The sequence below is a fragment of the Ursus maritimus genome, unplaced genomic scaffold, assembly GCF_017311325.1.
Source record: "Ursus maritimus isolate PB19 unplaced genomic scaffold, ASM1731132v1 scaffold_13, whole genome shotgun sequence".
NCBI lineage: Eukaryota > Metazoa > Chordata > Mammalia > Carnivora > Ursidae > Ursus > Ursus maritimus.
Genome location: NW_024423675.1, coordinates 3900267 through 3926360, shown reverse-complemented (window position 1 = coordinate 3926360; position 26094 = coordinate 3900267). Strand labels below are relative to the sequence as shown.

Sequence of the window (26094 nt, the reverse complement as noted above, 5' to 3'; positions counted from 1 at the left end):
AGAGTTAGGAAAATAACAAGTTAAGTGTATTTCTTATTTAGCCATTCCAGAAGAATACTTATGTTACTATATGATTTTAGGATAGGTAAGATTCTACTAGGCATTACACTGTCATTCTTTCTTTATTGCACTCCAGTATTTAATGAACATTACTTTTTTTTTTTTAAGATTATTTATTTATTTATTTGACAGAGACAGCCAGCGAGAGAGGGAACACAAGCAGGGGGAGTGGGAGAGGAAGAAACAGGCTCCCAACGGAGGAGCCTGATGTGGGGCTCGATCCCAGAATGCTGGGATCACGCCCTGAGCCGAAGGCAGACGCCCAACAACTGTGCCACCCAGGCGCCCCAACATTACTTTTTTTTTAAACATTACTTTTTCAATCTGAAATATAAACTCAAGTATATAAAATTGCCCTTCCTTCCTAATTCTCCATTTAGTATCAATATCAATAACAGTAGCAACAGTGATAGTAACCATCACCACCTTGGGTTGACTGCTTACTTATATGTTAGCATTTGATTTAGCTTAGCTTTTGGAGTTACTTGCAAGCACATTCACAGTGGTTTTGAAAAAGAAAACTAGATTATCAGTCAGTAATAAATTATTGAAGTTACTGAACCATCAAACTGTCCTAATTTTTATTGCATTGCATGCAGTGCCTTGCTGTCAGCCAGACCTTGTTTTTATCTGCACCACTCTATCAAGGAATCACTTGTCAGGAAAAGGGCTGACCAGTTCACTGTTTTTTTTTTTTTAAGATTTTTTATTTATTTATTTGACAGAGATAGAACACAAGCAGGTAGAGTGGCAGGCAGAGGGAGAGGAAGAAGCAGGCTCTCCACTGAGCAGGGAGCCCGACGCAGGGCTTGATTCCAGGACCCTGGGATCATGACCTGAGCCGAAGGCAGCCGCTTAACCAACTGAGCCACCCAGGCACCCCTGAACAGCTCACTTATTTAACTCATTTACCTTTTTCCTAACAGTGGGAAAGCAGCTACTTCTGAAATTAAAAAGTCCATATTACTTCACAGTTATCCTGCCTGCTTCTGGAGGCATAAATGTTAATCCCATGTGACTCATGCAAGTTGTTATGACGGTTTACCTCTTTTGAAATACAAACAAAAGCTGTCTGTTCAAATACTTTAGTAAAATTTTGACTGGTGGTTTGATTTAACCCATTTAACTGTTCCGCGCATGACATTGAGCTACAGTTTCCATATCATTCATTACACCTGTGTTCAATATACTCCCATCAAAAACATCTTTCATTTTCTGCAGTGATTCTCATTAGGAAAGGTGGGAAGGGGTTCACACTAGAGTCTACATAAATTGAAGATAATCCACTGAAAGAGAATGTGTCTCTTGTTTCCCCCCACCCTTTTTTCATTAAAGAACACTAATGTTCAGGGAATGACACAGCATTATAGTAAACAGCATGATAAGGAAAGAAAGAGATATGAGATTGGATTAGGTAGGGTCAGTGAAGACTGAATTTAAAGTATAAAGGTCCCATACCACTGTTTTTGTTTTTTGTTTTCTTTCAGGATTTTATTTAAATTCAAATTGGTTAGCATGTAATGTAGTATTGGTCTCGGGTAGATGTTTTTGTTTTTAATTGAACAAGGGCTTATAACCTTTAATGTTACACAATTTATAGCCAACTTAAATTGTACGAGAGTGTGGTTGCATTCTGATTATCTGGTGATTGAATGTTCTCTTTTTATCTTTAGAATTCAGAAATAGACTCTCTCCATTACCAATAACTTTTATGTATTATTTACTTTAGGAAAAAAATGCCAATATTTCATGCATCCTTTCTTGCTTTTTGCTTATAATTATTTATGATAGAAAATAAAGTACATACTTGAATTCCAGATACCAATGGATCAGATAACTCTATCCCAATGGCTTATCTTACACTGGATCACCAACTACAGGTAAAGGGGTACTTTCTCGGTGAATGTTTACTTTTTCGTTTGAAAAAGTTTAGAGAATCTGTCCAGAAAGTGGACAGTTATGTTCATATCTGTCATCATATATTCATTTATTTATGCTTTTAGTTGGCCTCCTTAAACTTTCTAAAATCAAGTTAAAATGATTCGTTCAGTTAAGTTAAATCTAAAATTGGTAAAATTGTATGTTCTTAACAGTTGTCTTAAAATACTTCCATATCTTTAAGAATGCCAAGAATGGATGGGGGAGCACCTGGGTGGCTCAGTCGGTTAAGTGTCCGACTCTTGATGTTGGCTCAGGTCATGATCTGAGGGTCATGAGATCGAGCCCCACGTCGGGGTCTCCAGGGGGTGTGGAGGCTGCTTGAGATTCTCTCTCGCACTCTCTCAAAAAAAAAAGAATACCAAGAATAGCATTTTTGCTCTTAAGTGCTATAGTATAAAATTTACATAAGCTCATTTCCACTTAATAGATTTCATGATACACTGTCATGTTCATAGTGACTGAAAATATAAGTAATACACTTCAGTGTCTCCTCATGAGTATGAGAGCCGTAAACTTCTTTTGGTATAATACGGCTTGACAACCTGAAATGTAAAACCAGGGGCAAATGATAACTCTCGTCGTGATTCTCTGTAATAGCAAGTGTTAAAACAGCAAGTGCAAATTTAAGTTCTGAGTTAATGCTGACAAAAGGACACCAAAATTTTCTAGGCCATGGTTTAACACTTATTTTTAAAAGACCATTGCTTTAGTGCTATAAAAACCTATCACAGTCACTGTCCTAACTCTCAGCTTGATATTGAGATTTGATTTAATTGTTTTAACAGTCCTGATTTTTTTCAGCCTCTAGCACCGTGCCCAAACTCCAAAGAATCTATGGCAGTGTTTGAACAGCATTGTAAAATGGCACAAGAATATATGAAAGTTCAAACAGAAATTGCATTGTTATTACAGAGAAAGTAAGTTATCTTTTATGAATAAAACACATTAGTATTTTGAGTTTAAAATATGTTAAGGTGAAATATTGTTGGAAGACATGAAAACTTGGTAATTTTTAGAACTAATCATTAAGCATGCAGTTGACCCTTGAACATTTTGGGGGTTGGAGTGCTGAACTCCCACTCATTCAAAAATCCACATATAATTTTTGATTCCCCAAAAATACTAGTGGCCTACTGTTGACTAGAATCCTTACCGATAACGTAAAACAGTCAATTAATATATTTTATGTGGTATATGTTTTATGTACTGTATTCTTAGAATAAAGTTAGCTGGATGAAAAGTTTTATTAAGGAAATCATAAGGAAAAGAAAATACATTTACAGTACTGCACAAAAATCCATGTATAAATGGATCCATGTAGTTCAGACCCTTGTTGTTCCAGGGTCAACTATATTTCCAACTTGGAGGTTTTATATGTGTTCATCTTTAAGTTTGAAGCAACTTTTGGCTGTTTTTCCTGCAAAACTCAACCCTTTTGACTACATATATTATATTAAAATTAAGGAAAATAAACTGGTGTTATATACACATGTTTTATGTTCCAAGAATTTTAAAGCTAAAAGCTGTTTAGATTTATAGTTATAAAGATTTATTATTTCCTTGGACATAGGTAAAATAATTTGATTTACTAATATTCAGATGTGCTTTATCTTAAAAATATTTTGTTGATATATTCTTTCTAGGTATGTGTTTAGAAGAGTAGAATTACTTTATTTTATACCAGTGAATGTTTTTCCGGGGAGTTTTATACTCACATGTGTTTTTCTGAGAGTTATAAAGAGGCTACCTTTTTCCTCCCTTTTTTTAAGAAAACTAATTTTCATGCTCCTTTATTTGAAATTCTTAAAAAACAAAACAAAAACTTCAGTTTCTTAAGTATGATCCTCATGAAAATTTTATACCTCTGAAGCTGAGTTATTGTGGTAACTGAAATGAAATGCTATAGGACAAAATCATGGCAACTATAGGTATACAAGGTAATAGGATTCCCTCTGTTAATTTTAATCTAAATAAATGAAAATTTCTTGGTTCTTGAAGTAATTTGTGTAAAGTTTTGTTTGTACTTCCAAAAAAAACCCCAGAAAAAATAACTCCTTCAGAATTTACTGTTAAAATGATTTCAATTCAGTACCTTAAAGGCTATATAGGGAATAAATATTAGAGTCTGCAAATTGTGGAGCTAATTGTAGAATTATTGACACTTTATGTTAATAAAAAAAAAAACCTCTCTCTCTCACATATTTAATCTATACTTTTTTCATATTTGTCCATTTGATAGTTCTGTGCTGGAAAAAATAAATGATAGATTGAGGGAATGTGAAAACTGACATTTTAATCAATTTTAAATACTTTAAATGAGAAATACTATAAGAAAATCATGTAGAGGCTTTTCATTAATTATTCAGTTATATCTAGTAAGTTCACACTAGGAGTTAATATTGAACATCTCCCAGTTTATCAGGCTATAAAAGTCTCTAATGGTCTTTCATGAAAATGTTCATAAAAGCGAGCAACTCATTTGAAAGTGGTACTTTGTATTGTTCCCACTTTTAAAATAAATAGATTTAAGTTGATAGCATCTATTTTAATTAGCTTGCACATGTTTTATGAGCTGCCACTTTGCACTGTAGTTAAATAAGACTGTGACTTCAGAACATGAATAAAAGTTCATGAGTGTAAAAGTGAAGTATGAATGATAAAGTATCATATTATTTTCCTGTGGTCAGAGCCCTTCCCCAGCCTTTTTTCTTCTTCCTACACAAAAGGGATACCAAATAAAATGTTTTGAAACTTTTATTTTACCATTTTATCTGCATTCATTAATTGTCTAAGTACAGTTACTTACAAAAGGATTATGGGGTTTGTATGGGTACACCAGAAAAGTGGGTGATAGTTTCCATTCTAGCCTACAGGTGTATCTGAGTAGTGTACCTCAGATACATAATGATCAACCCAGAATAAAAGTCCTAATAAGTTGAGCTCATCAGTTAGTAAGAGATGAATTTTCCTACCATGTACTATATTTTATTATGTGGTATTTGTTTTTAGGCAAGAACTAGTTGCAGAACTGGACCAGGATGAAAAGGACCAGCAAAATACATCTCGTCTGGTACAGGAACATAAAAAGCTTTTAGATGAAAACAAAAGCCTTTCTACTTACTACCAGCAATGCAAAAAACAACTAGAGGTCATCAGAAGTCAGCAGCAAAAGCGACAAGGCACTTCATGATTCTCTGGGACCTTTAAATTTTAAAATATGCAAAGAAAGACTTTTCTTTTTTTTTTCTTTTTTTTTTCTTTTTCTTTTTTTTAAGGAAAGAAAAGCCCTTATAATGACAATTCATGAGTGTTAGCTTTTGGGCGTGTTCTGAATGCCAACTGCCTATATTTGCTGCATTTTGTTTCATCGTTTATTTTCTTTTTCTCATGGTGGACATGCAATTCAACTGTCTCCTTGTATAACATGGGGGCATCTGTGACTTGAATAAGCAGCAGTTCTCAACTTCAAAACAGATGCAGTGAACCATGGCTGTATATGCATGCTCATTGTGTGAAGGCTAGCCTAACAAAAACAGGGGGTATCAAACTAGCTGCTATGTGCAAACATCGTCTTTTTTTCGAGGTGGAACCTCAAGAATGATTTTGTTCTTGTATCTCATCTCAAAAAACAATTTTTTTTCCAAAAGGTGGTATATACCAAGTTAAAGACAGGGTATTATAAATCTAGAATAAGCGGTGGTACATTATAGAAATGCAGAACTTAGGGATAGTTGCAAGTGAGGGCTCTGAGGCCAGCATCCTTCAATCAGTACTGAACTTAGTTCCATCCATAAAATATTTAAAGGTAAGTGGTGGCTGCTGTATTTAATAAAAGCGTATTTCATTGGACTAAAATTTGACTATGATACATTGAACAAAATGGAACCCTTTTTTTTAAGATATAAAGATTTTTAATTTTGTGATTGCGTGTATGTGTGTTGAAACTATAAAGATTTTATCACTCTAATATTAGTATCTCTTAAATGAAATTAAAAGGTAAATGAACACGATCCAGCTTAAATGATCATTCCTTCCTGCAATGATTATTGGATTTTTGAAAAAAATCCATATTTTTGAAAAACTAAAGAGAAATATTGGAAAATGGAAATAATTGCTCCAGCTAAAAGGCTTGGGCTTAGATTTCTTTTATGATACCAAAAGAGTAAAAAACCTGGCAAATCAGGAGAAGTTAGTAAGGAAATTAAAGAAGTAAATATAAATTCATCAAGTATACTATTTATCAACATTGGAGTAATTGATTTTCCTTGCAAGCCCATCCTAGAATGCCTGCTGCCTTTCAACACTTTTAAGGGAATTTCGACACTTATAAAGAGAAAATTTATATTGTTAACAATAACTTTGCTACCAACTTTGAAAATAAAAGTAATAAAAAAACTTCATTGAAATAATAGACTATATAAGCTCTATTTTTTCAGTTGGTATTAAAATAAATCACATTTTGATACCAGTACAAGGTGTCTTTTAAACAAGGATGTCATCAACCTCATTTTTATAGCATTAATGTTTTATGAAGAGAAAATTAAAAATGAAAGCATAATTGCTGTGATTATTAGAATTATATCATGATTGTATTGTAGTTTTGCTCTGTTTCAGATAAGCAAGGTGATCTAAGAAGTTATCAAAACTATTCTTAAAAATGCTAAAGCAGGTAACTTTTTCTTCTGTTATTTTTTTTCCTCCTCCCACTGAGTTTTATAATGTATTCCTGTGTATACAAGCAATAAAGGTAAAAGACAGTTTGTACTAAACTGTGTCATTTTTAGCTTCCTCAAAGTCTATTTCTAGAAAGTTTCCAGTAAATAAATGTCTCCCATTACTTTATTTAAATAAAAGAAGGGCTATCATTCCCAAATAATTTGATTGCCTAGTTGAAAGTGATACTGGTGTCAGCACATTAATAGTAAAATAAAATTGGCACAGAAAATAACTGTAGACTAAGGAAAAGTATAACTCATTCATAGCATTGCTGCTTGTGATATATATGTGTCACTCCACCAAAAGGGACCTGGTCAGTGTTCAGAGACTTTTCTGATTATCTCAGAGCATGAGATATTCAGGTGTGGATGCTAATGCTCGACCTTTCCATTAGGATTTAGCATTATAGGTTGCAGATTTTATTTCTAGTCATTAGTGTGTTTTTACTATATATTACATACTCAAAGGGAAAATTTATTATTATTACATGTAATCACTTCATTAAAATCTCAAATAGGAAAATGGAAGAAAGTAGTGTTAAGTCATAGTGCCAAGTGCAAAAAGAAGACTGTTGAACGCTTGCTTGTTTGTATAAGTAAGTTCCTGGGGATTCTTACACTGTCATTGTCCTAGACACTGAGTGTACTTCAACCTACTTGGTTTTAAAGTAGTTATGTTGCACATTTCATACTTTTTAAGTCCTGATTATCCTTGATGGGAGAAAAGGGCAGCAGGGTTAATTAAAATCCACAGCCAGTTTTATCCAGCATCCTCACCCATCAAGCCTTCAAACAGATTTTAACAAGGACCCATATTTTTTATTGATTGATTTTACTTTTTATTCTAACCCTCATTTTTGGGTAGAAATAGTGAACAGACAAGCAAGTGGCTTAAAGGCCCTCATGTAAGAAATTCACAAACAATCCCTAAACAATCCCTAATTACATTTCAGTTTTTCCTCGAGGGAAAGAAAACAAAGTCTAGAGAGAGACACTCCTCACCACTAAAAATAACTTTGAGTCAAGTGAAAATCATTTAAGACTATTTCCTTTATAGCAAAACTGCATATTGAAGAGATTTGCTTAAAAGTTGTTTACAAATGTTTGACTCTTGCTGAACCATTTTAGAGTATTTAATGTCTTTTTTTCCTCCGAAGTTTCTTCTGTGTACCTAGTTTCAGCCCCTGCTTGTAGCCAGAGATCACAGGCCTTGCCCGTGAAACTTTTTTCTTTCTGTAAGTGTGTGGTTTTTAGCAGTCAGCTCCTCTCTTCAAATGATAGGAAGTTCTACTTCTGTCATTCGGAACATTTTATGTAAAACACTGTAATGCAGAAATCCTTATGCGTACTGTATACTTGAAGGAAGCTTTTTAGATTTATTTTTGTTTGTAATAAAATTCAGATTGTTACTCTAAACTCATTTATAAAAATGGTTAATGATTCATATTGGTAAATGAGTTGTGAGGTATTCTGCTCTAGCAGTGTGTTTACCTTACACAAAATCAAATAAAAACTGAAAAGTGAGTATTCTTAAAATACTCAACACAGTAGTAACGTAATCATGATTTTTGAGAGGCTGACTGGCCAGTTAACGTATCCATCTGTAACAATTCACATTTTTTGTTAAATGGGTACTCTTCACAATTTCATTAACTCATGATTTATATGAAGTACAACATGGTATATGCATTACTGAGTGATTCTTCTCGTTAGAAAACGGATTTCCTGTAGTATAGCTACATTACATTAAGTATTTCATTCCTTTATCAACTTCCTAGCCTCTCGACTATCACATATGCACACACACACATAACACTCTTACAGATTCGACCTTCATTTTAGTAAATCAGCCCATTCATCACTCACTCATTCCTTTAACAAATATTTATTGAGCACCTATTGTAAGTGAAGCTCCTGTGGCTAATGCCAAGTTACATGTTCTCTTTAGTCACATGGTAGTTAGGTTGTATTCCCATTTCACAGATGGAAAATTAGGCTCCTAAAGGTTAAGATTTGTTCCTGAGTCTGCTTTCCCCCCGCCATCATGCAGGGGGACTCTGTGGCCACTATGAGCCCATGATGTGAAGAAGAGCATGAGAAATGCAAATGATGGGAAAATATGAGGTCACTTCCAGGCACAGAGGCTTTGTGACCACTCCACAGATCATAACGAAGCCAACACGGAGACCCACACGTGTCTTTTAAACCCAAGTCTGTGCTCTAAACCACTCTGCCATACTGTCATTTAAAACTTGCTGAGTGGTTCCATTTTCACATTCATTTATTCGACGAGTGGGGTGTATTCACTCTTCCACTCCCCTCAGCTGAAAGACATGCTAAAAATGGAAATACAGATTATGATATCGTGAAGCTTGGTCTAGAAAGATGACTTGTTCTCCACTCTCAGGAAAGGCTTACTCCAGGCTTTTTCATTTTGGGTTTGTTTTTGTATTTTTGTTTTTACCTTTTGTTTTGTTCTTTTTTTTTAATTGGGATATAATTTTTATACAAGAAACTGCATCCATTTAATGATGTTTAATGCAGTTTACTGAGTTTTGACATGCGCATACGCTCAGGAAGCCATCCAACAAGCAAACTACTGAACACTTCCTTCCCCCCTTCCCAAGGTCTCCCACGCCCATTTGCAGTCCTTCCCCCCCTTCACTCCAGGCCCCAGGCACAGTGCTTTCTAACAATATGAATTTGTTTGCATTTTCTACATTTTTACATAAATGAAATCGTTCAATATATACTTGTTAACTTTTTAAGCTTTTTTTCCCTCTTGAATAGTTTCAATTCCTTTGACAGGAAATTTTAATTAAACCATTCTCAGGGATACTTGAGAACTGAAAAGTATCAGTCTTCAGGAGAAAACAGGTTTGAAGAGGCTATCGACATGTCCATTGTGGCCGACCTGATTATGTCGTGTTATCTTCTGAAACATTTAATATCACTTTATTTCTACATTTTTACAGAAACTTAATATTTTGCTTACAAATTCCCTTGGGTTGTTTGTTAAAGTAAGCCTGTTTCTCTCTGCATTGAGGTGTTAGAAATGCAACACAGACATAGTAGCATATTAGTAGGTTCATGGTGGTTTTCAGCAAATACAATTGATCAGTGTAACTTTAAAAGTTTTCATTTTCATTTAGATTGTGGCTGCTGTTTTGCTTGCTAAGGAAGCTGGGAAACTATATTTAAAATAACAAAACAGTCTTCTGTATATAGTATTTGATATGGATATGCTGTCCGTGGTCCTGTCTGCTATAGAGGTGCTTATAGAAATATGTAAGATTACACTGGTAGGTCATGTGCTGCTTACTGCTAGGGCCTTTTCCATCAGTAGTTAGTAATTGCTGTCAGAGTTTCTCATCCCTACTGCCCTGAGGTCCCACCAAAGCTGAGTTTGTGAAATGAACTGCCCTTCATGTCAGTTTTTTCAGTGAAGTCTTTTTGAGAATCAAATGCTTATTTAACTTTATCTGCATTTCATGGGGCTTTTATATATGTGTGTATTTTTTAAAGGTTTTATTTATTTGAGAGAGAGAGCACAAGAGGGGTGGGGAAGGGGAGGAGGGGCAGAGGGGGAAGGAGAAGCAGACTCCACACTGAGCAGAGAGCCTGATGCAGGGCTCCATCCCGGGACCGTGGGGTCATGACCTGAGCTGAAGGCAGATGCTTAACCATCTGAGCCACCCAGGTGCCTCCATGGTGCTTTCATATATCCAAGTAACGAAATACATTATTTATCCTGTAATTTAGTGGTCAGTGATCTCTTACAGATGCCATATAGCATCAGGATAATTGCTTTGAATATATCAGAAATCAGTGAGCAAATGCTAGATATTTATCTTCTGAAAAACAAAAGTAATGTACAAACTACAGTTACTTCTCAGACTTGTTTTTTGTTTCTCCGTGTGGATACCTCTTAGTTATTATAGGAAAAACTACATTAATCATTGATAAATTTACTAAATTCAAATTGAAGTCTGAAGAAACCTGAAAATGGGTGTAACTTTTTATATGGTTGAAGAAAAAATGGTGATATTACTTCACATTCCTTTTCAGCTTTTAATCCGTTTCCTACAAAGGTACTTACTACCTAGTATCCATCTAAAGTGTCATGAGCATATTACTTGCAAAAATCGATACCACTCTTGTTTCTTTTGTGTGTACCATTAGAACCTTTTAACAGATACTGTTTCTTTGAGGATTGGAAACATGTCTTTAGTCTCTAAGCTAACATGAAATTCATAATTTATATGCTTACAATCTATTTCAGTACATTTGGGCTATTATATATTAGTACATTGCTGGACAATAGTCTTACTTAAAAATTCATACTAGAACTCACATATGACTACATAATTCTGTCTTCCCATTCGTGATTTCACGTTTTATTTACAGGAGACTTGAAGTGGTACAAAGTTCCTTGGCCTGAGCTGAGTATTTCTTCCTTTTTACTTCTTTAGCAGCCATATCAGAAAATTCTCTAGTGTCTATGCTCCATGTACCCTATGATTCATAATGACATAATTTTGGCTGCTGCCCAAAATAATAGCTTAAACAAGAAGCAGTTTTTTCTTTCTCACAGAAAAAGTCAACAGTAATACGATAGTTTCGCTCATCTGCATCCTAGCCAGAGAGGGAAAGGGCAAGAGCAAGAGGGTGCAATCACTTATGCTCCCATCCATTTGCCATAACTTCATCACATGCATTTACCCTACCTGCAGGGAGGCTGGATATGTCTGTATAAATGGACAGCCGTATGCCTAACTAGAAGGTAGGAATTAAGTTACAAATGAAAGATCAAAAAGATTTAGAGGACAAGTAGCCTTCACCACACTCTCAGAAAGGAAACTAGACCACTGCCGCCTCTACGTTCTGTCCCTTCTCTCCATAATATGAAAAGTAGGCAAAGCTGACCCCTCACAAGAACGCACAGTAGTGTCAAAATCCAGTATGGTGTACAATACTTAAAGATTTCCCTGTATTTATAATTGTGAAGTTAGAGCACTAGAAAATGGACTGCAGTTCAAACCCAGGTCTTCTTAGCTTCAAGGCTTACAAAAATCTCATTTTTAATTAGTTTAGAACTTGGAACACATTTTCTGATAGACTTAATAAAGGAGAGGAGAACTAGGTTCCTAAGCATACTTATAAAAGTCTGTTTGGTCTTTAATGAAAATTAAATAATAATGCCTTTGAATGGAATAGTTTCAACAAAGACTATAAGAGAAAACAGAGAAGTGATGTGGTTGTTGTCTTCAGGTATTGACATTGTAGTAATTTTTCACTTTTAAAAGTTCTTTACCTTTTTACTGTTTTCTGCAAAGTAAAAATTAAAACCAGAAGGACACCATCTTACACATCACTCTAACCATGTTTCTTTGGCAGGAACTCAGGGCCCTTTGCCATGGGCACAACTATTGGAGCCCTTGCATGAATCCCACACGGGCAGGAACTTCCCTTCCACTACTGGCCCCAACCTGGATCCTTGCAGGTAGGGGTGGACCCCCAAAGGGAGATTTCCAAAGATTCTCCTATGGATTTTGGTGAGGATGAAGCACAGTGTCAACAAGAGGAGTAAAAAAAAAATAAGTCAGAACTTTAATGGCTTTAAATTGTTTTCTTATTCTTATTAATACACATTCTAGGGACCCAGCCTCTGAAATTCTGCTTCACAATGACAGGCTATTATTCAGGTTTATAAACTTTTTTTTCCGGTTCCTGAAGTGATTCTGTTGCACTGGCAGATTGTAGAATTACCTGCACCATAGAGCAGATAGAAGGGGTATTGCCATTGTAAATTTTCTGGATTCTAACCCATCTAGTGTTGTGAAAGCTAAGAGGAGTGTGATATTGTGATGGATAATAAATCTATATTCGGTCTTCTTCCTTTTCCTGGCACACAGCTGGAATTTCTTAGGTTGTGAGAACAATAAAGATGTCTTGCTTTGTTAATAAGGTGATTTTTTGGAAAGCTCCTAAGTAGGTGGGGATGGGAGTTGGTTGCCAGGGGGCCAACTACCTGGTTAGAAGGCGGCAACTTTCTTTCATTCCTCCCGCCCCCGCGCTCCACTTCAGGGAGGAAAGAAGGGCTGGAGATGGAATTAAGTCCCCAAAGGCCAGTATTTTAATTGGGCGTGCCTGTGTAGTGGAGCTCTCATAAAAACCCCGAAAGAACAGGGTTCAGATTGCTCCTGGGTTGGTAAACACACGAAGATTGGAGGAGAGTGATGCACATGGGAGGCATGGAAAACGCACCATTTCCGAATACCTTGCCCTGTGCATCTCTTCCATCCGGCTGTTCCTTGGTTACATTCTTTTATAACAAACTGGTGATCTAGTAAGTAAAATGTTTCTCCCAAGTTCTGTGAGCTGCTCCAGCAAATTAATCAAATCCAAGGAAGAGATTGTTGGGACCTCTGATTTATATAGCCAGTAGGGTCAGAAGCACAGATGATAACCTGGACTTGGAATTGGCGCCTGAAATGGGGGCAGGAGGTAGTAGTCTCGTAGGACTGAACCCTTAACCTGTGGAATCTCCTGCTGTATCTGAGTAGATAGTGTTAGAATTGAGTTGAATTGTAGGACACCCAGCTGTGTCTAATGGCTTGGTATGGGGGGAAACACCCACACATGTAATTGGAGTCAGAATCATGAATGAGTCAGTGAAAGATAAAATCTGCCATATCTCTTAGATTCACAAAACATAGGGATGTGGAAGTAAGGGTAAGATTAGGAAAGACGCAGAGCTAGAGCTATAGAATCTATAGAAGGCAACTCAGAATGTCTTTAGGTAAGTAGGGCCTGGGGGAGAAAACTCTTTCTGTACAAGGAGTGATACCTGAACATCAGAAATTCAAGAAGTTTTGAATATACGAACTTGGTCTTTCCTGCCACTCCCATCTCTGTGGAGGAAGCATAGAAAGTAAGGTGATGGGCGCCTGGTGGCTCAGTCAGTTAAGTGTCTGCCTTCGGCTCAGGTGATGATCCCAGGGTCCTGGGATCGAACCCCACATCAGGCTCCCTGCNNAGCAGGAAGCCTGCCTCTCCCTTTCCCTCTGCCTGCCGCTCTGCCTACTTGTGCGTTCTCTCTCTCTCTGTCAAATAAATAAGATCTTTTAAAAAAAAAAAAGTAAAGGTGAAATCAAATCATTTTAGAGGTATACTGTTACACAATTATGTTTATCATTTTTAGAATTTTATTTATTGGCAAGGGGAGGAGCAGAGGGGGAGGGACAAGCAGAGTGCAGAGCTGAGTGCAGCACTCCAAGCTGAGTGTAGAGCCCAGCGTAGGGCTTGATGCAGAGCTCAGTCCCAGGACCCTAAGATCATGACCAGAGCCAAAACCAAGAGTCAGACGCTCAACCGACTGAGCTACCCAGGCATCTCAGCATTGAGTTTTTAAAAAACAATCTAAATAGCCATTAATCCGTGTTAAGTAAATTATAGTAGACCTACACCAGCTAATACTGTATGTCTGTTAAAAAGTATTGTGAAACTGAATAAAGGAAACCTCATTTAAAATGGGAGAGGCACTTGGCAAGCTCAGTCGGTAGAGCATGCAACTCCCAGTATCAGAGTTGTGAGTTCAAGCCCCATGTTGGGTGTAGAGATTACTTTTAAAAATAAAATCTTAAAAAAATAAAAATAAAATGGAGTCAGGAGGCAAGAAGGGGGAGTTTCCATGCACTTATCACCAATCGCAGATCCTGATGGGAAGAGACATACTTTGTATTCTCAGTAGGAAGAAACCTCCTTGACTGGAAGTTTGCAGAAGGAAGAAAAAATTTCTCCATGCCAGCAACTAGCCCAAACAATAAGAAAATACCACAACTCAGCCAATGAGAAACCCTCACCACCATGAACTCTCGCTTTCCTCCAATAGACTTTGGTTCAAAACAGCCCTTCCAACTTCCTCCTCTTCTCTATACAAAGTACCGTTCCTCTCCTTTGATCTGACTTGGTTATGGTTTGCCATAGCTTACATGTTCTGAATTGCAATTCCTCTCTTTCCAAATTCGTTTTGCTGGTAAAATAACTGTTTTAAGGTTGACAGTGTAATATAGTTCTACACTTGAAAATGTAAATCTGTCTGAGTTGAGTGCTTCAAAATATTAAAAGATTAACACATGAAGTAATGTTTATAACAAAAATGCAACATTTAAAAAAAAATCTTATCAGTGTAATTCATTATATAAATGAGCTGTACAGTTCTATCAATAGATGCCTAAAGGACATTTGATAATATTTATAAATAAAAGAATTAAAATGGAGTTTCCCAAACTTGATAAAGATCACACATGTAAACCAACAGTGTATTAGTTAAATGACTATCATTTTCACTAAATCTGAAGCATTTTAATTAAAATCTGAAACAAAGCAAAGATGCACTGTCATTCAACATTTTTTTAAGTTGTAGCTGATGGAAAGACCCCATAACAGAATAATTCATATAAATACTGGAAATGAAGAAACAAGATTATCTTTAGTTGCGGAATGTAAAATTATATAAAAAGCCCACAAGACTACTTAAATTCTAAAAATCAGAGAATTTGCTAGAGTGACTATATCTGATATGTATCAAAATTATTTTTTCTCTATAAATAATAACAATCAGAAGTAGAAGATTTTAAAAGTACTCCAACTGAAAATGGCAATAATACTATAAAATACCAAAGAAAACATTTAACAGGAAATAGGGCTGATGAACACTATAGCCTTAATAAATAATATAAAATAAGACATGAACTTAACATTATCCAAAATGAGAAAACAATATCGTAAAAATTGTTACATAGCTGTATGTATGTATAGATAATTTGTTTAATGTAATTTTAGTCAGAAACCCAGTGGAGTTGGGAGTAGTTTTGTTTTGAACCAGACAAAGTGAACTTTAAAGTTCTTAGAAAACGGGTACTCAACACTTAATGTATAATTTTCATACAAATTTCACGTACTTGGTGTACAATTTGGTAAGTTTTGCAAGACGTGTACATCTGTGAAACCACCACAGTCAGGATACTGAGACTTTCCCCAATTCCAAAAGTTTCCTTGTACCCCTTGATAATGTGTCCCTCCACCCTCTTTCCCAGGCAACCACTAATCTGCTTTCTGTAACTGTTAATTATTTGGCATTTTCTAGAATTTAATCCTATAGAATATAATCTCTTTTGGCTGGTTTTTCACTCAGCATAATGATTTTGATATTCACCTAAGTTGCATAAATGAATAGTTTGTCCCTTGATTACTTTTCAGCAGGCTTCCATTGTAGAGAGGCAGCAAAGTTTGTTGATGCACTCAACTACTGATGGATATTTGGGGTTTACAGTTTTTGACTCTTTTTTTTTTAATAATAATTTTTTATTATGTTATGTTAGTCACCATACAGGACATCCTTAGTTTGATGGAGTGTTCCATGATTTATTATTTGCGTATAACACCCAGTGCACCGTGTGATATGTGCCCTCCTTAATACCCATCACCGGCCTATCCCAGTCCCCCACCCCCCTCCCCTCTGAAGCCCTCAGTTTGTTTCCCAGAGTCCATAGTCTCTCGTGGTTCATTCCCGCTTGTGTTTACCCCCCTTCATTCTTCCCTTCCTTCTCCTTCTGATCTCCCTGCTATTTCTTATGTTCCATAAATGAGTGAAACCATATGATAATTGTCTTTCTCTGCTTGACTTATTTCACTTAGCATAATCTCCAGTCCCGTCCATGTTGCTGCAAATGTTGGGTAATCGTTCTTTCTGATGGCTGAGTAATATTCCATTGTATATATGGACCACATCTTCTTAATCCAGTCATGTGTTGAAGGGCATCTCGGTTTCTTCCACAATTTAGCTATTGTGGACAATGGTGCTATGAACATTGGGGTGCATATGGCCCTTCTCTTCACTACGTCTCTGTCTTTGGAGTAAATACCCAGTAGTGCAGTTGCTGGATCATAAGGTAGCTCTATTTTTAACTTTTAAAGGGGCTTCCACTCTGTTTTCCAAAGTGGCTGTGCCAACTTGCATTCCCACCAACAGTGTAGGAGGGATCCCCTTTCTCAACATCCTCTCCAACATTTGTTGTTTCTTGTCAATTTTTGCCATTCTAATTGGCGTCAGGTAGTATCTCAGTGTGGTTTTGATTTGAATTTCCCTGATGGCTAATGATTTTGAACATTTTTTCATGTGTCTGTTAGCCATTTGTATGTCTTCATTGGAAAAGTGCCTGTTCATATCTTCTGCCCATTTTTTGATTATTTGTTTCACATGTATTCAGTTTGAGAAGTTCTTTGTAGATCTTGGATACCAGTCTTTTGTCTGTAGTGTCATTTGCAAATATCTTCTCCCATTCTGTGGGCTGCCTCATAGTTTTTTTGACTTTTTCCTTGGCTGCGCAGAAGGTTTTCATCTTGATGAAGTCCCACAAGTTCATTTTTTCTTTTGTTTCTCTTGCCTTTGGAGATGTGTTATGAAAAAAGTTGCTGTGACCAATGTCAAAGAGGTCACAGCCTATGTTCTCCTCTATGATTTTGATGGATTCCTGTCTCACATCGAGGTCTTTCATCCATTTGGTGTTTATTTTTGTGTATGGTGTGAGAGAGTGGTCAAGTTTCATTCTTTTGCATGTAGCTGTCCAATTTTCCCAGTACCGTTTATTGAAGAGACTGTCTTTTTTCCACTGTATGTTTTTTCCTGCTTTGTCAAAGATTAGTTGCCCATAGAGCCGAGGGTCCATTTCTGGGTTCTCTATTCTGTTCCATTGGTCTATGTGTCTGTTCTTGTGCCAGTACCATGCTGTCTTTGTGATCACAGCTTTGTAGTACAGCTTGAAATACGGCATTGTGATGCCCCCAGCTTTGTTTTTCCTTTTCAACAATTCCTTGGTGGTTCGGGGCCTTTTCTGGTTCCACACAAATTTAAGGGCTGTTTGTTCCAGCTCTTTGAAAAAGGTCATTGGTATTTTGATCGGGATGGCATTGAAATTGTAGATTGCTCTGGGTAGCATGGACATTTTAACTATGTTAATTCTTCCAATCCATGAGCATGGAATATCTTTCCATCTTTTTATGTCTTCCTCAATGTCTTTCAAGAGTGATTTATAGTTTCTAGAATATAGGTCCTTTACGTCTCTGGTTAAGTTAATTCCAAGGTAACGTATGGTTTTTGGTGCTATTGTAAATGGGATGGATTCCCTAATTTCTCTTTCTTCGGTCTCGTTATTCGTGTATAGAAATGCAACTGATTTCTGAGCATTTATTTTGTATCCTGCCACGTTACTGAATTGCTCTATAACTTCTAATAGTTTGGGAGTGGCTTCTTTTGGGTTTTCCATATAGAGTATCATGTCATCTGCAAAGAGAGACATTTTGACTTCTTCTTTGCCAATTTGAATACCTTTGATCCCTTTTTGTCGTCTGATTGCTGTTGCAAGGACTTCTAGTACTATGTTGAATAATAGTGGCGAGAGTGGGCATCCTTGTCGAGTTCCTGATCTTAAGGGAAAGGCTTCCAGCTTTTCCCCATTGAGAATAATATTTGCAGTAGGCTTTTCATAGATGGCTTTTATGAGATTGAGAAATGTACCTTCTATTCCTACACTCTGAAGGGTTTTAATCAGGAAAGGATGCTGTATTTTGTCAAATGCTTTTTCGGCATCGATTGAGAGGATCATATGGTTCCTGAGTCTTTTCTTGTTGATGTGATGTATCACGCTGATTGATTTGCGAATATTGAACCACGCTTGCATCCCAGGTATGAATCCCACTTGATCGTGATGGATAATCCTTTTAATGTACTGTTGGATTCTATTAGCAAGTATCTTGTTGAGGATTTTGGCGCCCATATTCATTAGGGAAATCGGTCTGTAATTCTCCTTTTTGATGGGGTCTTTGCCTGGTTTGGGGATCAAGGTAATACTGGCCTCACAGAATGAGTTTGGTAGTTTTCCTTCTGTTTCTATTTTTTGAAACAACTTCAGGAGAATAGGTATTATTTCTTCTTTGAATGTTTGGTAGAATTCCCCGGGGAATCCGGCAGGCTCTGGACTCTTGTTATGGGGAGGTTTCTGATCACTGCTTCAATCTCTTCATAATTAATTGGTCTGTTTAAATAATCAGTTTCTTCCTGTTTCAGTCTTGGTAGTTTATAGGTTTCCAGGAAGGCATCCATTTCTTCCAGGTTGTTTAATTTATTGGCATAAAGCTGTTGATAAAAGTTTCTAATGATCCTTCCTATTTCATTGGTGTTGGTCGTGATCTCTCCCTTCATTCATAATTTTATTAATTCAGGTCCTTTCTCTATTCTTTTGAATAAGTCTGGCCAGTGGCGTATCGATCTTATTTATTCCTTCAAAGAACCAGCTTCTAGTTTTGTTGATCTCCTCCACTGTGCTCCTGGTTTCTAATTCACTGATCTGTGCTCTAATCTTGATCAGCTGCCTTCTGCTGCGTGGGTTAGGCCTGTTCTGTTCCAGCTCCAGCTTCTTGAGGTGAGAATATAAAAACTGCATTTTAGATTTTTCTATTCTTTTGAGTGAGGCTTGGATGGCTATGTATTTTCCCCTTAGGACTGCCTTTGCAATGTCCCATAGGTTTTGGACTGATGTGTTTTCATTCTCATTGGTCTCCAAAAATTGTTTAATCTCCTTTTTAATTCCCTGGTTTACCCAATCGTTCTTGAGCAGGATGGTTCTTAATTTCCAAGTGTTTGAGTTTCTTCCAAATTTTTCCTTGTGATTGAGTTCCAGTTTCAAAGCATTGTGGTCAGAATATGCAGGGAATAATCTCAGTCTTTTGGTATCAGTTGAGACCTGTTTTGTGACCCAGTATATGGTCTATTCTGGAGAAAGTTCCATATGCACTTGAAAAGAATGAGTATTCTGTTGTTCTGGGGTATAGTGTTCTGTATATATCTATGAGGTCCATCTGGTCCAGTATGTCATTCAAAGCTCTTGTTTCTTTGTTGATTTTCTGCATAGGCGATCTATGTATTGCTGAGAGCAGAGTGTTGAGGTCCTCTACTATTAACGTATTATTATCTATATGTCTCTTTATTCTGGTTAAGAGTTGGCTTGTGTATCTAGCTGCTCCCCTGTTGGGGGCATAGATATTTATAATTGTCATATCCACTTGTTGGATACATCCTTTAAGAATAACATAGTGTCCTTCTGTATCTCTAACTACAGTCTTTAGTTTAAAATCTAATCTGTCTGGTATGAGAATTGCTACCCCAGCGTTCTTTTGAGGTCCACTGGCATGAAAAATGGTGTTCCAACCCTTCACTTTCAGTCTGGATGTATCTTTAGGTTCAAAATGAGTCTCTTGTAGACAGCAAATGGATGGGTCATGTCTTTCTTTCCAGTCTGCAATCCTGTGGCATTTATGGAAGCATTTAGGCCATTCACATTGAGAGTGATTATTGAGAGATATGATTTTTATGTTGTCATGTTGCCTGTGAAGTCTTTGTTTCTATAGATTGTAAATTTCTGTTCTGTATCACTCTTGGGGTCTTTTTACTTTTATAGAACCCCCCTTAATATTTCTTGGAAGGCTGGCTTGGTGGTCACATATTCTTTCAGTTTCTGCCGGTCTTAGAAGCTCCTTGTCTCTCCATCGATTCTGAATGACAGCCTTGCTGGATAAAGGATCCTTGGCTGCATGTTCTTCTCAGTTAGAGCTCTGAATATGCCTTGCCAACCTTTGCTGGCTTGCCAGGTTTCTGTAGACAGGTCTGACGTTATTCTGATGTTCCTCTCTCTGTACATGAGGATTCCATTCCCCCTGGCCGCTTTCAAGATTGTATCCTTTGATCAGATATTTGCGAATTACACTATGATGTGACGTGGTGTAGGTCTGTTCTCATTGATCTTGGGAGGGGTCCTCTCTGCCTCTTGGACACGATGCTTGTTTCGTTTGCCAAATTAGGGAAGTTCTCAGCTACGATTTGTTCAAATATCTCTTCTAGACCTCTCTCTTTCTCCACCCCCTTGGGGATGCCGATGATTCTGACATTGGAACGTTTCATTGTATCAGTAATCTCCCGTAATCTACATTCTTGAGATTGGATTTTTTTGAACCAAGTTTCCATTTTTTCCTTCTTTTCTACCATCCCATCTTGCAATTCACTAATTCGTTCTCTGCCTCATTTACCCTGGCCGTCAGAGCATCTAGTTGAGACTGCATTTGATTCATAGCATTTTTAATTTCTGCCAGATTTGCTCTCATATCCGCCCTTAGAGATTCTGTATTTTCATTAATATTTTCGTTAATATTTTCAAGCCTACACATCATCTTGACCATTGTTACTCTGAACTCCATTTCTGACAGTTTGGTTATATTCATATCCATTAGTTCTGTGGCAGAGGCCACAGTCTCTGTATCTTTTCTTTGTTGGGGGGGATTCCTCCTCCTTGTCATTCTGATGAGGAGTAGTTGTGGGGATGTACAGAGCCCAAATTATTGACCAGGACCCAGGCAATGTGCACTTGTTTTATAGGGACCTTAGGGATGTGGGCTTCCTGATTTTTCAACCTGCCTTGTGGGGGGAGTGGCCTGCCGCACTGATACTCAGGCAACCCTGTTTGGGTAGACTTGCCCCGTTCCCTGTGGGGGGGATGGGGATGGGCACAATGTGAACCGGTATTTCCAGGCTTTTGTTCTCTGGCAGCTTTCCCTGGTGGTTTTCTGTGGCTCTTCTGAGAGTCAGAGCAGCAGTGGCCGTATCCTAGCCTCCGTCTCAGAACAGAGAGATCACAGTCTGCTCTCCACTGAGCTGTCCTCGCTACTCTAACTCTGTTTCTGTCGGTGCTGCTAAAACCCTGCAGCGTCCCAGGTTGCGCGCCCCACAGCCGCTCTCCCAGCCCTTGCTTCCAGGGCCAACAGGTCTCTGTCCTTCATGCTTCTAATACCGCCAGCCGCCCCGGTTCCCCCGCGCGCTCCCAAGCTCTCTGTCTCAGTGTGGTTCGCACGCTCCGGAGCTCCAGTTTTCAGTCTGGTGGCGGGCATTCCCCGGCTCACGGTCTCAGTCTGTTCTCTCGCGGGTGCCGGTCCGTGAGTCCAGCCCGCTCCCCCGTGCAGGTGGCTACCGCTTCCCGGCGCCCCAGCGGGGCGGCTCCCTCCCCCTTCCATTTATCTTCCGATATCTGTGCGTGGGTTTACAGCTCCCTGCTTCGTACCTCAATATTCAGCGCTGGAAATGTGCGTTTCTAGAGATCCACATGTATCTTCCTACGTCTCAGGCTGATTTCATGGGTGTTCAGAATGATCTGGTAGATATCCAGCTCAATTCAGGGGATCAGCTGAGAAAAGGGCCCCTACTCCTCCGCCATCTTTTTTATCCAATTTTTGACTCCTAACAAATAAAGCTCCTTTGAACATTTGTATACAGGTCTTTACATAGACATGTGTTTTCATTTCTTTGGGGTAAATACTTGGAAGTGGAACGACTGAGTTTTATGGTAGGTATATATTTAACTAGTTAAGAAACTGCCAGACTTCTCCAGAGCAGCTATATAATTCTGCATTCCCACCAGCAGTGCTAGAGCAGTGTCAGAATTACAGCAGCTCCACATCCTTGGCAACATTTGGTATGATCAATCTTTTTAATTTTAGCCATCCTAATAGATGTGACGTGGTAACCTACAGCACTTTTAATTGAATATTTCCCTGACAGCTAATGATTTTCAGCATATTGGCATGTGCTTATTGGGCTTTCATATAATTTGTTTTGTGTAGTGTCTGTTAAAATCCTTTGTCCATTTTTTAATTGGGTTATTTCTCTTAATATAGAGTTGTAGGACTTCTATATGCTCTTGTTACAGTTTTTTGTCTGATATTTGTGCTGTGAATGTTTTCTCTCAGTCTGTGGCTTGCGTTTTTCGTTTTCTTAATCATATTTCTCAAAGAGAAAAAGCTTTTTGTTTTTTCCTATGAAGTTCTTTTTTTAATATTCTTTATTCAAGCATAATTAACCTACAGTGTACTGTCACACTGTTATATGAATATATACAGTGTTATGTATTAGTTTCAGGTGTATGAACAATTCTGTATATTTCTCAGTACTCATCAAGATAAGTGTACTCCTAATCCCCTTATTTCTCTCATCCTTTCACCCGTTTCCCCTCTGGCAACCACTAGTTCTCTGTATTTTAGAGTCTTTTTTGTTGTCTCTGTTTTTCTTTATTCATTTGTTTCTAAAATTCCACATATGAGTGAAATCATATGATATTTGTCTTTCTGTGAGTTAATTTCACTTAGCATTTATACACTCTAGGTGAAATTCCCTGAGTTAATCTGTATGATAGACCCCAGCCTTCCCACCTAGGAAAGTGACCTAGGAAAGTGACCTGGTCATTTTTTAATGACTTCCTTGCCCATACCCTATTCTGGCTATAAAAGTCTTCTATTTTGTACAGCTCCTCAGAGCTCCTTTCTACTTGCTGGATGTGATGTTGCTCAATTCATGAACTGCTGAATAAAGCCAATTAGATCTCTACATCTACTCACCTGAAAATGGTTTTGAACAGGGCAAATAGAAGTGGACTGAGTGAGAGGTGGGGCATAAGTTGCTCATTTTGCTAGAAGATACACTGCATTTTAAAACTAAATGCACGTATCACCTTAAAAAATGAAAACGTGTCTTTAAGATGCACATGCGAAGTCAGGCAAATTGTTAATTTACTTGCTGAGGTGTATTCTGCTGCTTTGCTCTGAAGCTCCTGTCCCCCAACCTGTGGTCAGGCTGCCTTGGATGTGCTATGCAGTCAAGACCCTTAGTGAGCTGACCCAGCAGGTGGAAGTGAGGGAGGCGTCAGCATTTTGGGGCTTGTTTGGCCCTCTAGTTATCAGAGCCAGGTTCTGAGGAGTTTTAATTAAGCTCAAATTGGGAATGAAGGAAGGGGAGGGATTGGGAGAAGAGCGGAAAAGTTGTTCTAACTTGCCTTGTCATACATTATTGCTTACGTTGCAATGATCAGCCCTACTCAGCTACCACCAGGGAAATTATCATATGTAAATAAGAAACTCAGGATTACAAAAGGTCCTTGAATGTTCAAAGTGATTAGTGTTCAACTTAATCTTCAGGGATTAGTATTTATGCCAAGTTAATAACTGAAAGGATATTCTGTAAATGACTCATTTAGTCATAGCATATACTTATGGTTTTACACAAATAATCACTACAATTTATGGTGATTAGAGTATTAAGTTCAATTTCCACTTACGTTTGAAGGCAGCTGTTTCTCTCAGCATCCCTCAGGTTTAATACAGCAAGACTTACAATGGTCATATGTTGTTATCAGGGAACGCTACCCTGCCATTTTATCGGAGAGAGACTCTTTCCATTATGCTGGTCTTGCAAGTGCATCCCTTGTGCAGAGGAGCAATAATTTGCCCCAAATCCAGGACTCTTCCTACACTCTTAAAGATCTATGGGGAGCTTGACTTTTACATTCCTTCACAGAACATTTACGGATTCCTAAATCAAGGTAACATTTTTAGAAGCACTGTAAAGAATTTATGTTAACGTTGTTACTGTAAATGAGAAGATTTAGAATCTTTCCTGAAATGAGGAGTCAACAAATACACATTGAACCTGTTTCCCCTCCCAATATTTTGATTCATTCTTTCTTACAATCAATACCTTAAGTATATGTGACAGAAGAAACTAATTTGCCCTAGTGGAGAATGGGGAAAGGTAACACCAACAATACCAAGATTACAGGCATTTAGAATTGGATCGAGGCCATCCTGTGTACTCGGCATGGAAACTCGCTGGGCCTCCGGACTCCCAACAGTAAGATGACATCTAACCAGGCCCAGAACCAGTCTGCCTCCCAGGTCTTTTTCTCCAGGGAATTGTTTTTCCTTCACACAGCTATAACCCTCTCGTTTTCAGGCTCCAAAGTAAAGCTCATTGAAGACTGCACCTCCTTCCCCATGTCCAGGAGCAATTTGATGAATGCCGATCTAGAAGAAAGCAGAAATGTCCTCGTTATCATACATCTATAGATGGCATGCCTAGCTTGGAATTACAAATAATAAAAACTGGAGATTGTCATGTCCGTGAATAGTCTGACCTTGTCCTCGCTACTATGGTTCTTTTCTTTTTGCTTCTTTATATCTTAAAAAAAAAAAAAAAATCACTAAAAAAACAACTATTCACCAAAGAAAAGTGAAGAAGTGTATCCACATGTTCTTGAAATCAGTTTGTAGGGGACAGTCCTATAAGATGAAATGTCACATTCTAGTAGATAATAAAATGCCCCATTCCTACCAGCCAGCAGAATAAGAGAATTTGGAACAGAAGTGGTAAAGGAAATCTTTAAAGTAACGTATTTTATACTTCTGAGCCCCATTTGACTATCTTTAAGTATAAAGTAAGACAACTTACCCCCAAATAACCAAAGCACTGTCTCAGTAGGGGCAAATTTTATTCTTTCAAGTTAATGAATCTGACTTGCTCGTATGTGGCACAGCCTGCTGAAACAGACTACTTTTGCATTGCGGACCAACCACCTCCGCATTTGTCACTGTGACAGGTTGTTATTTAAGGGAAATGGCAGGTTGTTCAGATCCTAAATGAAGTTCTAAGGAACAATTATAGCAATGTTTAAACATTTCAGAAAGCAGAACTGGCTCAGCTACTAGCTTGTTTAGGCAAGGAAAAATAAAAAAGCTGATTTCCCGTGTGTTTCGATTTATCAACCTACCCAAAGAGTAGTGCTTTCTTTCTGTTCCTTTTAGGATAGTCACTTATGGGGACGCCTGGGTGGCTGAGTCGTTTAAGCGTCTGACTCTTGATTTCAGCTCAGGTCATGCTCTCAGGGTTGTGAGGTCGAGCCTGCGTCTGGCTCCACACTGGGCACTGCGCTTGGAACCTGCTTAAGATTCTCTCTCCCCTCTCTCCCTTTGCCCCTCCCCCACCTCTAAAAAAAAAAAAAGATAGTCACTTTTGTTAGCAGTGTGTAGTTTTAACTGTGATAGTTGGCATGGCTAATATTGGAAAAAGTAGACTCATCTGAGGCTTCCTAAGTATGAGAATAAGCTATGGTAGCTTTAAAACAAAGGTATATCTTTTCAGTATTTTCTCTAGTCTTTTGTCATGTCCCCAAGTGGTTGACAGTATTGGCAGGGCCTGAACAAAAGCACAGCAGGAAACTCCCCCTTTAGCCACTTTAAAGGAATGAGTAAGCAAAGTTAAAGGACATTTCATTGCTAGTAAGGTATGTGTTCATGAAAAGGACCCAGCTCCTTTGGTTCCTGGTTTCAGAGTCGGATAACATAGGCAGAAGGTGCTTTGCTTTGTCTATGCAAATTTTCTGTCTACATGTGTATTCTGTTGATGGGAGTCTGCTCACAACTCTATAAACTGAGTGTCTCAGTG

The 26094-nt window shown here is 37.8% G+C and overlaps 1 protein-coding gene across 5 annotated transcripts in view; it reads left to right on the top strand.

Annotated features, from left to right (window-relative positions):
* The window catches only part of MAP3K7 (mitogen-activated protein kinase kinase kinase 7), an 89411-nt gene extending 64643 nt beyond the window's left edge, over positions 1–24768 (top strand). For 2 of the 5 annotated variants that reach the window (XM_008687686.2, XM_008687692.2), the window contains 3 exons: positions 1879–1940; positions 2803–2918; positions 5011–6765. In XM_008687686.2, coding sequence (XP_008685908.1) covers positions 1879–1940; positions 2803–2918; positions 5011–5191 — 359 coding nt within the window. In that variant the 3' untranslated portion in view covers positions 5192–6765. Of the gene's footprint in view, positions 1–1878; positions 1941–2802; positions 2919–5010; positions 6766–12113; positions 12220–24606 lie in introns of those variants that run through there. The other 3 variants (XR_005834298.1, XR_005834297.1, XR_567702.2) reach the window with 3 other exon arrangements.
* The last annotated feature ends 1326 nt before the right edge of the window (positions 24769–26094 follow it).